The following is a 12,069-nucleotide window of genomic DNA, read 5'->3' as shown; positions in this document are numbered from 1 at the left end:
AGGCTTTGGAATGTGTGTATAAGTGCTGGAGCACATGAAAAGCTGATGGAAATTGGAAGTGTTCTTTGTTTTAATTAGTACATTACTTCACTTTTAGCTTGGACATAGAGCTGCACTTGTGCTGCTGTGACCTAAAACTAGTTTAATTTTTTTGGTTAGGACTAGACAGAACAGGAAATAGCAGTATTTGGCAAGTGGTCAGATTTCAAAGAAATCTGCTGAAGTGCTCAGAGGGCTATACAGACTGAACTTTAGACCAGAAATAAGTTTCGTTGTTTTGAAGCAAAGAACTATGGCAGTAATGTTGGTATGTGGCAGATCTAAAAGCAGTTATTTGCATAGCAGAAATCATTGTGTTAATGTGTAAGTAGTACCAATATTCTGGTGTCTCTGCATTCTCTTCCTGTCTGACTTACCTTTAGCTATTTAGTCATCTTTGTTTTTATCTTGCACAAAGAGATATAAAAATCAAAATGACCTCTGACAGTGTTTTCCTGGATCTTGGAGATGGGAACAACCTTGTATAATCTGGTGTATGCACTTACTGCTTTTGTAGATGGGGACAGAATTCTAGCCCATGGAGAACTGCGTGGCTTTGGCTTCTTGTGCTGGAAAAATGGCTTGCCAGGAATCAGGTACAGAAACATCTAGCTGACTTCCAAGTGCAACTTATAGCTCTGACTTCTAGCTGACTTCCAAGTGTAATATGTCTGCCTAGTTGCTTATTTAAATTATAGGCTTTCCCATGGCTCATGGGTTTAAGTTCTCAAGGTAGCTGGAGAGAGGTATTGTTTTTGCTTTCAACAAACTTGTCAGGAAATGGCTGTTAATCTTCTCCACACTGGAGAGAAAAATTGGGATATTTTTTGTTTGTTTGTTTAGGTAACAGAAGTTGGCTTTTTAGCATTGAGCATTTCTGTAAATGGAAAGCATGAGTGTATCGACTTCTGCGTTTGTGTAGCAGCTTTCTTACATTAAAGATGAAATAGCTCGGGCATCAGACAATTCTTTATAAGCTTTAGATGGTGAGGGATGTTCTTGCTGTATTGCTGTTTTCAGACAGGTGCAGTATGTTTCATAAGTAAAGGAGAAACTAGTCTTTTTTCCTTGTTTTTTTTTTTTTTAATTGGTATACTGGGATGTGTGATCATACTTTTTTCTTTTTTTTTTTTTTAAATTCATTTGTCCTTGTCACTACTTAGACTTACATTTTTTCTTTACCTTCTGAGGAAAGATGTCTCTAGTTGGTGGGTTTGTAACTCCTGACAAAGTGACACTTGTCTTTTTTTCCAAATGTGTAGATAAATGGAATCCACTGGTGTGGGAACAGGACCTAATTGTGGAATAGCCTTTAATTGAGAATTGAGTATTTTCAGAGAGATGTTTCAATCTGCCTCAAAATGTTAATGAAATAGCTAAGATTAGGTTTATATGGTAATGTAAAGAAATAAAAGTTTTATTGGCTAGTGTCTTTCCCATTCTCTTATATTGTTTCAGAAAACTGTTCCAGTTGTTCTTCAGAGAGAAACTGAATTTTTATTGTTCTTGGAAGAACTACAGGAAGATATCTCTGAGGAAGTCCTAAAGGTGAGCTACTTAGTATGCCCTACTTCTTGTTAGTTATGCAAAATGTCCAACTTTATCAAGTTTTGGGATCAAAGTTAATGCTTCCTGCTGACTCTACTGCCTGAGGTGCTAATGTGTTATTAATCTTCTAGGCAACTGCAAGAGACTGTAATTCAGATTCCTTTCTGAAGTTAATCCAGTATGCCCACAAATGATTCCTCTGGCTAGAGAGAAGGCTGTAGGCAGGCAAGCTTTTCTATGTGGTCTTTCTAACACACTTCAGTCCTGACTGCAGCTACTTGCTACAGTCTTATATCTATAGACACCTTTAGTAATCATAAACCTAAAACCCACTGTGAGCCAAAATAAACTATAGTGAGCAAGCACACATTTTAAAGGTATGTGTATTTTCTTTTTCTTCCTCCTGAGATCTTAATTTTCATCTCTTTCGCACCCCTTTCCCCCCTTCCTGGAAGTTTTTGGGTGCTGTACTGTTACTACTGTTGTTATTTGGTAACCGATATGATGTGTGCTCTGAGGTTCAGGAACCATTTTTCCATTATTAATTAATACATGAAGACTGATTTATTTGAGAAATACATGCAAATATGCAAAGATGGATTAATATCAAAAGAAAGTATAGAGCAGAAAATCAGGAGAGTTACTAGCTGTAGAACTGTCCTAATTTGGTGTTAGTTACAACAGAATTAGACCTGACATGGTGCGTGGAATGTCCTCAGATGTTGCTTTGAGTCTTATAGGTTCGAACTCTTAAAAGAATCTTTTTGTTTGCCTTTTTTAAGAGGAAAATGAAAACTTATTATATTCAGAGGCTATTTGTAGTTTTTGACTATGAATGAGGAAAAGATGTTCAGTATTTCTCTTAAGGATACAGAATTAGCAATTACAGGATCAAAGCAAGCAAGGTAAACTTGACTGTTGATTAAAATAAATCTGCTTGGAAGCCTGTTAATGACTAATGAAGTCTATTTATGTTACCATCTAACCTCCAACGTCATGAAAGATTCCACCATTGTCTGTAGTGTTGCACAGAAATAGGAGATTCAGCAACCTCATATCTTTGTCACAATCACTGTCAGACATGTTAGTAGGTAGAGTTATGTTTTGATGTAGCAAATAAAGGAAAGGATGTTGTGGACTTGTCTTCTACTGCTAACCTCATTTTTGTGCACACCAACCACCTCTCCCCTCCGTATTCCCCGAGTTGTCTCTTCCAGCCAAGGACAGCACTCATAGTTCCAGAAGTGCCACAAATGCTGCTGAATTGCTGTTCAACTGGGTTGTCCCTCACCTTCCCACCCCTTATTGGGAGACCTAATTGGGATTTGTTTGTCTGTTTTGTTTTTCCCTTCTTAGTTCTGGAATTGTAGGTTTACTTCTGTTAGCAAGAAGAACTACTGTTGCTTAAGAAAGAAGTCTGTGAGATGGCTTCTGAATCTGTTCTCCAGTTTTAACCAAGTTTGAAAAATTAGTGTTGATAAAGATGATGCAGTTGGTAATAGATGGTATGAATCTGGAAAAGTAGGATTAAAAAAAAAAAGACTGAACACTAATCATCATGCTTTTACTGATTTAGGAAGATACAGTCACATCAATATATTGCTAAGAGGTAGAATACGGTAATGCTTCAGCCATCCTGTAGGAGCTGCCTGTGAACTAAGGTAACTTGCTTATGAGCACATGGCCCATATAGTGTAGTTGTGTATTATAGGATTCTTTATATTTTGTTACATATTCAGGCATATCCACTCTTCTAGGAAGGATATTGGACAAGGTGGACCATTATTAATGGATTTCCTAGCTAATACGATGTTTGCAAATTGATTTATCTTCTTGCTTTCAAGTTTCTCCTATTTTCTTTTAAAATAATTTATTTCATATTTTTAATGGAGTCTGAAAGGCTTACTCTTTTATTATTCCCCTATCAGGAACTGTTTGAAGCATTTGAGTGCACCCAGAACAAGCACATCACAGACAGGAAAAGAAGAGATGGCTGTTCTCACAGATTCAGTTTGGATGTTGTTTCAGCACTCCGGAAGCTTTTGCTGCGTGCTCCCCAGAGGGCAAAAGCCCTGCTGGAGTTCTTCCAGGAGGAACAAGGCATACACAGCTCCTCGTTCCAGCAATATTGCTCTCTACAAAACATCTTTGTTGAATTTCTTCGTGACTCCTTGAAATCTCTGCAGAGGCTTCAGTGCAGTTCTGAGATTTCAGCAGAACTAGATCAAAGAGAACTTGTAGATACAATTTATGCTGCTCTTAGTATAGTGACTTTTGAGGTGGAGCATCAGGCGGATGAAGTACGGCACCTATTCAGGGAGCTCTTGGATGTATGCTGGGCTGAGGGAAGCCCGCTGAGGGAGGAGAAGCTACTAAGCTGTATGCTGAGGAAACAGAGCCATGGCCTGTTAAGCCTCTATAGCAGTGTTCTCATAGAAAGAACAAGAGAAAAATTCCTGGTGTCAAAATCAATACGAAAAGGTTTGTTTCACTTTTTGCTTTGTTTTCATTTCTTGTTTAACAAAGCCATTGAGGCATTAAACAGGCAAGTTGTCGAGAAGTCGGGCAGTGTTCTTGTTAAAGTGCCTTAACAAGCCATGGAGTCTTCTAAAAGATGATGCTAAAATGACTTAAAGCAAGGAATTGGCTTAGGAACCCCAGAGCATAAGGGAATTGGCATAGGAACCCCCTACATTTCTGCAGTCTGTCCTGCCTTCTTTTGTGAGCACTTCCTTTACTACACCTTGTTGTGCTCTATTTTAATCTGCTCAGCATTTCTCCTGCTGAAGATCTTGCTTGTAACTAGAAAATTGACTCTCCATATGTATATAAAGTTTTGATTGGTTCAGCTCCAGCTCGGGGTCATCTGTGTTGGAGGATGTTCCATTTCAGGCCAGTAACAGTTCAACTACCTCAGTAATCCCAAAACGTTCAAACCCCTTAATAGTGGAAAAGAAAACTTCTAGAAGTGGAAGGAGATGTGGAGTGGGCCAATATCCCAGCTGGCAAGAAGATGCAGTTTGATTACCTGCTCGCTCACCAGAGCCCAACTGTTGTTTTTGTACTGGCTGTAACTTCACAGCTTCTGCCTAGCTCCCTATGACTGGTACATTTAATTGAAGATCTCAGTTGAAGCTGAATGGCAAGTAGTGCCTGCACTCTTGTAAGGAAAGTGGCAGGTGAACATGCAAGGAGGGAAAAGCTAGAGTGCCTACCCTCTTTTGCTTGCCTCTGTATGCTGAAGTGTCAGTCAGGTTTGTATCCTCTCTCCTCCCTTCACTCATAGGGATTGCTGAAGGGAAGTTCAGGCTGGTGTGGTGTGGCAGGCTCTGGCATCTCTGCTAATAACTACAGTTAGTGCTTCCTCATGGGGAAGAGAAATGGAGATATGGATACCTTCACTGTGACTGGGAGTAATTCAGTTCTCACTTTGCCCAGATCTGAGAAGTTCCTGTGCTGGACAAGTCTTTGCTAAGGCCCTGCAAAGCAGCATCGTGTCTCAGAGCACAAGTGAGAATTCACGCAACATACAGATAAGATGCATATGACTAGAGAGAGAAAGGCAGTGTGACCTGAGCTAATGCAAACAACCTGTGTGCCGAACAGGCTTTTGCTACGTTAACAACTGTCCAGACAGTTTCCTGGTTTCCTATCTGACCTGTTTATTTTCTATCAAATTTCTCTGCTTGGCTTCCTTGTTATCCAGTAACAATATCTGAGAGTCTTAACTTTTAGCATGTAACAGCTGGTTAGTATTTGAGGAAATGTTGAGTGTTTCTCAGCTTAAATTAACAGCAATTATGCCTCTTTCAAAGGTACCCCTCTGTACTGGAAGGTAATCTTATTGTGATTTTTTTTTTTTTTTTTAGGGTCATATGAGCAGCTGGATTCAGAGCGAACTGTGATGAGTTTGTTCTCAGATCCCAAAGAGGCTCCTTCTTGGAAGACAGCCTATTTCTACTGCTTGAGCAGCAGCAAGCACTTTCTGGAACAGATTCTGGTACGGCCATAAAATCATTAAGAGGGAAACCCAATGGTGCTAAAGTCAATCCCTGCATTGAACATATCTTGGTGGTGCACAGAAGCATTTTGTATTCAAATAGTGTTTACTAAGGGTCATGACTTACAAGAACAAGGAGGTAACTGGTGATAACTCCCCTACTTTCAGCTGTGTGATGAACTCAAAACACTCAGTGAGATTTTTGGAAAAGCTCATCTGCATGCAGACAGAAGATTAGATCTTCAGGATTTAAGTCCTGTGTTCTGCTTGTAATTTTGTTGGATATACCACTTGATTTACCCCATGACCTTGAACTCATTGCTTTGCTTTTCTGATGCTGGTAGACTTGCAGGAGTGAGACTAGTTTGCATGGTAAAATTTATGTTTTGAAGATCTTGAAGACCTGGTGAAAAATACTCTGGTATGAATTAAATTATTTGAATGTATTTACATAGATAGAAGAAATAGAATACAGGTAGGTGGTCACTGTTAAAGTGTGAATTTCTAAGGTTGAACATATTTCCACTTCTAAATAACATGCTCATTCAAGTTGCTTACATAATGCCCTTGACAGAGACATAATCAATAGAAAGAACGTAAAGATAATGTAGTGAGGAAGTATGAGTTGGCTCTGTAGTAAGCATTTGAAATGATGTTTTTTTTCTTCAAGACGGTTTCACTGAAGAGTAACCTGATGGCTTGGAAAATACAAGTTTAGGGAAGTTCCAGATGCAGAACACTATTTTAGTGAAGCTAATATTGAAATGGCTACTCACTTACATAACCTGCCAGGCATTATGGGTGTCTGCATTTTGGAAAGATAATTATTTCTTCCTTTTGTTTTCTAGGTGACTGCATTAACTTTACTGAAAAGAGAAGACTACTCAGGCCTGAAGAGCTTATTGAGGAGAGAATTCAACCCCCTTAGTCGCCTCTTGGTATTGCTAGGATGGACTCATTGTCAAAGCTTGGAATCAGCAAAAGCATTGCTACGGACTCTTCACAAAACTCAGGTAAATCAGCAGAAAGCAAATGGCAGTATCCCAGTCTGAGTCCAGATAATGCAATTTGTTTGCAAAAATAAAAATAAATAAAAGCAGGGAGTTTCCAGTGAGAATGTTAATCTTTCTCAAAATGGAATTTAAAAAGCTAAGATGTTACATTGTGTGTAGGTAATGTTATCGGACACTTTGCGTTTCTTACTCCTCAGCTGTGAAGGGAGTATGATTGCCTAGGAGATTCTGAAAGTTTCTCTTGCATAAGCTCTTCAGCTTTTGCTGTTAACATAAGAAAGACAGCAATGGTCGTTGATTAGTTTTGAAAAGAGCTGGGGGACATTTGATTGGTGTCATTTCAGCCAGTGAGTTATCCCTGGATAGTAACTAATTCTGGTTACAACTAACCTGAGTTCAGCAACAGGGTAGCTTGGAAATTTCCCATACCCATTCTCAAAATGAAATGATAAATGACAAGAGCTGTGACTGAAAGATCCACCTTGTTTGGGGGGTGTCCTCATCTCTGAAGAAGAGAGAGGGTTCTAACTCTGAGGGTGTAGTTGCAATTCAGATGACATCTGCCTGCAGGCAAGTGGCTTGGACGACAGAGTTGGGGAGACAGGGAACCTTGCACTGCTGGATCATTGGGGCAGATCTAGGCTGGTATTGTGTTAAAGGAGTTACCATCTATTGGTAATAGACTGAAGGTAGCCTCTGCAAAGTGAAAGTCTTAGATCTGATTTTAGCAGGCAGGCATCTGTAGTGGAAAAGCACATGGAAAAGGAGAATAACTATCTGCTACCCAGTATATCATCTGTTCTAGTACATGATTAGTTCTAGAGGTTAGTGTCTTAGGCTGTTACTAAGAAGCATTAATTTGCATTTTGAAAGCAAACCTTGAAAAGGGACATAGCCACCTTTCCGTGGTCTGTAAGTATGTTGAGTGGAGGCTGACTGATTTTGATGCTCCTTCAGAATAGCCCTGCCTTGCTGGCTTTGTAATAAAGCTGTCAATTTTCTGTACTTGAAAGTTACCATCTGGATAAAGAAGTCTTATGAACATCCCATATGCACCACAGGCTTGGTTCTGCTGTCTGACTAGAGGATTTGTTGTAAAGACATTCTTCTATTTGTCTTTCCATTTAGGATCTGTGCAATGATTCAGTACTGAAAGATTTCTGTGATGGGCTGTGGGCTCAGGTGGAAGTTCTTGAATGGTGCATACAGCAAAACAGGTAAAATGATCAGAAAACCAAGCCAAACGGTCTTGCCAAATCTGCCTATTATTCAATTTACATATGCAAATAGAAACTGTGTTCTTTTCTGTGAAGCTTGGCTAAACATCTCCTAGTGACTGTATATCACAAGCTCTCGAAATGGCTTCATGGGCATTAGTTATGCTATTTGTTTTTCTTTTTAACTGCAGTAGTTGGGTTGAATCAGAATTAGAGTGGGAGAAACGTCTTTAAATATGGCAGAGAGACCTAAATCTGTGCCACCTCTTTGTTTGTTCTCTCTTGCAGTATTACTATACCAAGGAAGGTTCTTTTGCAACACTTGCACAGTCTAGATTGCCACACTGCAGTGTACTCTCTTCATCATCTCACTAATCTTCTGGCACTGAATGAAGACGATGTTATTGAGCTTCTTCAAAAAGTTCCTGCTAGAGACCAACAGATGCAGGGTAAATGTGTAGGGTCATGAGAACACAGAAAAACCCTGATCCATTGAGTATGTGCTGTTCAGTATTTCTGCCAGGAAGAATATGTTCTTTTGACCTACTTCTGTAAATAAGGAAGATACCGCTTATCAGCTGTTTTGCAGAAGAAGACTAGAGAGCGTGTGGAAAGTATTTTAGCATCCTTTTGGGGAGTAAATCGTCTCCCAAGAAGGAGTTGATATCTCTTTGATCTCACAAGGACAGATCTCTGAAAGAGCTTTTTCAAAATGGTAACAAGACTTTGCACATGCTCATAATATGTGCTACTCATTGTAACTTATATACTGTATAATACCCTGGGCTTGAAAAGTAAGTGTATGTTTTGGATTTCAGCCATCTGTGAACTTAAATTTAAAATCAAAGGGCAAATCCAGCTGAAATTGACAATATGTCATACTACAGCATCTTCATTTTTGAAAGATAGAAAATGTTGTGGGTTTTTTTTTTTCTTTTAATATTAAGTCTTACCAAATCTACTTTAAAATCAGTAAGGCTTACCTACAGACTGTGTCTACATCCCTCTTGCTTCACTTCTCTCATCTTCCCATGTTCCAATTTGGTGCCTAAAATACCTGAGATTACTAAACACATTAGTTCACTTAGAAGTGACTCTCCTTGTACACTCTTTTGATTGCGGCCTGTGTCCAGGTTCAGCTGCTGCTATTTTAATGCTGCTTTCTGATAATGATACAGAAACTCAGTCTTCCTGCACGTACTAGAACCTAAGAAGCTGCAGTTTTTTGTGCCTTATTCCTTCTATGGATGGGAATTTGTACATGTGTAATTTCAACCTGAGTTGCGTGGAGAGCTCTCAGTGATGGATCTTGCACAGATTTTCCAGGTTGCCTAGTGGGAAGCAGTTTTCTCTCCTTCCAGTATCATATTGTTAAGATGTTTGTTTCCAGTCCTACTTTTACAGGTTTTATTGTTAAAATTATCGTGACAGTTGTCTTGAATAGTCTTAAAAGACGTAGTGATGGAGACTCTATATAGATCTCTGGTTTCAATGTCCTGCTTTCTGAAATTAATTTTTTTGTTGTTACTGATGTTGGCTTTTTTAATCAGTTCTTACATTTTAATTCTCTTCTGCTTAAATTCTGTCAAAATCAAAACAGGAAGAGGCAGTCCCATCATATCTTCTGGGAGCTGCATGACTGTAGCAAAGAACTCTAGCTGTGGTTTCTCTTCTTTTTTCAGATCACCTTAATTTACGGAACTAGTTAATGGAAGACAAAGTCCTCCCTCTCTTTTCAGCCCAGTGATTATTATAAGATTCAGATAATTCTATAAACACAGTTTAATAGAATCTCCTTTAAAATAATCTATTTGAAACTAAAGGGAGGAGAGGAGTCATGAAGTTTTGATTTGTCTGATTTAGTAGTGTTAACAGGCCTTTTTCTCCCCTCTCCCCATGTACTTCCCCTTCTTCTTTCTGACACACATCTGTCAGCTGCAGTAGTGAAACTAAAGTAGTGGTACTGGTTGACAGTTGTGGTCAGGCACCCTTCAGATCAGTGTGTAACACTAGCTTTGATCAGTCACACTAACAAAAGAAATGATGGGCAGAAATTTCCTCATGAGTTACAGAATTCAAGAATAAGGTGTTAATATTTCTGGCATAGGAAAAACAAGTGCTTATAGTTAAGGGGTAGTTCTTTGGTATTGGTACAAGGAAAAGGGTTGGTTTAAATGTGGATACTGACTCAGACTCACTGCATTCAACTCTTTCCACGTGGGAGGCAAAAGTGTATTAAATTTGCGTTTGATTACCAGTGTGTATTTTGTAGTATCTCCAGCTAGCTGTTTCTCTTTTTCAGAGGACTGTATTTATCAGATCTCTGGCTTCACCTGCCTGAAGCCCTCTTGAGAGTGGTATTGAGAGCTTTTTGGGTGCTAATGTAGAGCTGCTGGTGAATTATAGCATTTCTGTGGCCGTGTGGGTTCTGCAAAAGATTCATACTTGGATGTTTCCTCAGTTCTGTCTGCTGTCTACATTATAGTTTCCACCATGGTTGCTGTTTAGAATTGCAGTGATAGGGAATAATTGGTTTCAAGCTGTTTGTGCTCTCAGGGCTTTTGTCTTGGCTGCTCTGTAGTTTTCAGAAGAGTTCAGGCCGGTGCTTTTCTTTGAATTCATGCTCAAGCCATGTGGAGGACAGTGCTGAAACACTTCCTAGGTAATGCTATTCAGTCCCAGAGTTCGGATGGGGACATCAGTACATCAAACCAGTGCTTTGCTTAAAAAAACTTTGCTAATACTTCCCCTGTGTGACAATAAGCAGAGGGACAGTCTACCCCTTGTATAAGAATATAGGATAGTGGATTCAAGCACTAATTTAACACTGTCTGGGGGTTTTTTTTTTTTTTGTTGTTGGTTTTTGATTTTTTTTTTTTAACCTTTGTACAGTAGTTGGATAATTCATCTAAACCCAGCATAACAGAATATATGACTCTATATTGTGGTCTTGGGTGAAGGGGATGATGATGTGACTTTTACATAATTTGCAGCTCTGTTCTTTTGTACTAAGAAGGGATCATGTCTCTGGCATGTGACACCTTCTTTCCTCAAAAAAAAGCAAAAGGGGGAAGGGGTGGGTGTAGCGCTTCTCTAAGTTGCCTTTATCATAAATGTGTGATGGACACTGTACTACTTAATCAGTTGCAGATTGTATGTGATCTATACGGCCAGCCATTGTGGATAGAATCAACCGTGATATCTGTTTATTAGTACAAATCTGTAGAGGCAGTGGTATTCTATTCTCACTATGGTCATAGCCAGTCTACACTATCTCCCTACGTATCTACTGTGTGATAGAACACAAAATTCTAAGATGCTGAAATGAGACAGGGTCTGTCCCTGTGTTGTAAATGCAGCAGTATGGCTTAACCACGTACCTCTAATGAGACTCGTCATGAGCAGATTTTGATTATTCTGTGCTGTAGCCAGGTCCTGTAACACAAATTCAGAGAAAATTTCCTTTTCAGAAAGGGATCCAGACCTGACTTTTCTGTGCCCATCTATTGTGGGGTTTTTTTTGGTTTGGTTTTGTTTTTTTCAAATGTTGTGAAGTAACAGTAAGATAGAGCAAAGCTGGAATGGAGGTGACACTGGGGAAGAGCAACTGGATAAATATTGCTGTGTGGGAACTGCAGCAGAAAATTAACTTGTTTACTTGTCTACCTCCTACCCCCTCACCACCCTTATTTCCCTCCACAGCAGCAGCACTCCCTAACACCCTGAGTCAGCAACGCAATCTGGCACTCTTTCGAGCATTTTGCGCCATGAAGTATGCTATCTATGCTCTCTGTGTGAATTCACATAAGCATTCCAAGTGCAAAGATTGCGTACACAGCCTTCTTGGTGATATCCCTGAAGATGCAACTTTTGGAGAACCAGCAGGTGATTGGCCTCCTTTCTCAGGTTCAGTAGCTTGTGCTTCTCCATTTGCTGGGCTCTGAATTATAATTTAGTATTCAGATAATACTGCAACCTGCGTACATATGATGCTTTTATTCAGTGAGCTATGAATACTTTGCAAACAAGTGCGATGGCATTTCTTTGAGGTGTTATTACCTTTAGTAATAATAGATATGAATAAGCTTGTTCTAGAACATTTAAGGTAATTGTATTAAAAATATAGTGCAAAAATAAGGTGATATTAGGTATAGGATGGTAGTGGCAGGGGTGCTTTTGTAAGAGCTTATGGTTTCCCAGAGCTAAAACTGATTTAATGACTAAAATGGGTATATCTGACTTTGTACGTCAT

The 12,069-nt window shown here is 39.3% G+C and overlaps 1 protein-coding gene across 6 annotated transcripts in view; it reads left to right on the top strand.

Annotated features, from left to right (window-relative positions):
- ZFYVE26 (zinc finger FYVE-type containing 26) overlaps nt 1-12,069 on the top strand; it is a 52,831-nt gene that overhangs the window by 1,717 nt on the left and 39,045 nt on the right. For all 6 annotated transcript variants that reach the window (XM_075502968.1, XM_075502967.1, XM_075502964.1 and 3 more), the window contains 8 exons: nt 557-635; nt 1,498-1,587; nt 3,516-4,068; nt 5,457-5,587; nt 6,436-6,600; nt 7,729-7,817; nt 8,106-8,266; nt 11,520-11,702. In XM_075502968.1, the coding sequence (XP_075359083.1) occupies nt 557-635; nt 1,498-1,587; nt 3,516-4,068; nt 5,457-5,587; nt 6,436-6,600; nt 7,729-7,817; nt 8,106-8,266; nt 11,520-11,702 (1,451 nt within the window). The remainder of the gene's footprint in view (nt 1-556; nt 636-1,497; nt 1,588-3,515; nt 4,069-5,456; nt 5,588-6,435; nt 6,601-7,728; nt 7,818-8,105; nt 8,267-11,519; nt 11,703-12,069) is intronic.

Source organism: Mycteria americana, chromosome 5 (assembly GCF_035582795.1).
Source record: "Mycteria americana isolate JAX WOST 10 ecotype Jacksonville Zoo and Gardens chromosome 5, USCA_MyAme_1.0, whole genome shotgun sequence".
Taxonomy (NCBI): Eukaryota; Metazoa; Chordata; class Aves; order Ciconiiformes; family Ciconiidae; genus Mycteria; species Mycteria americana.
This window is presented reverse-complemented; position numbering and strand designations above follow the sequence as displayed.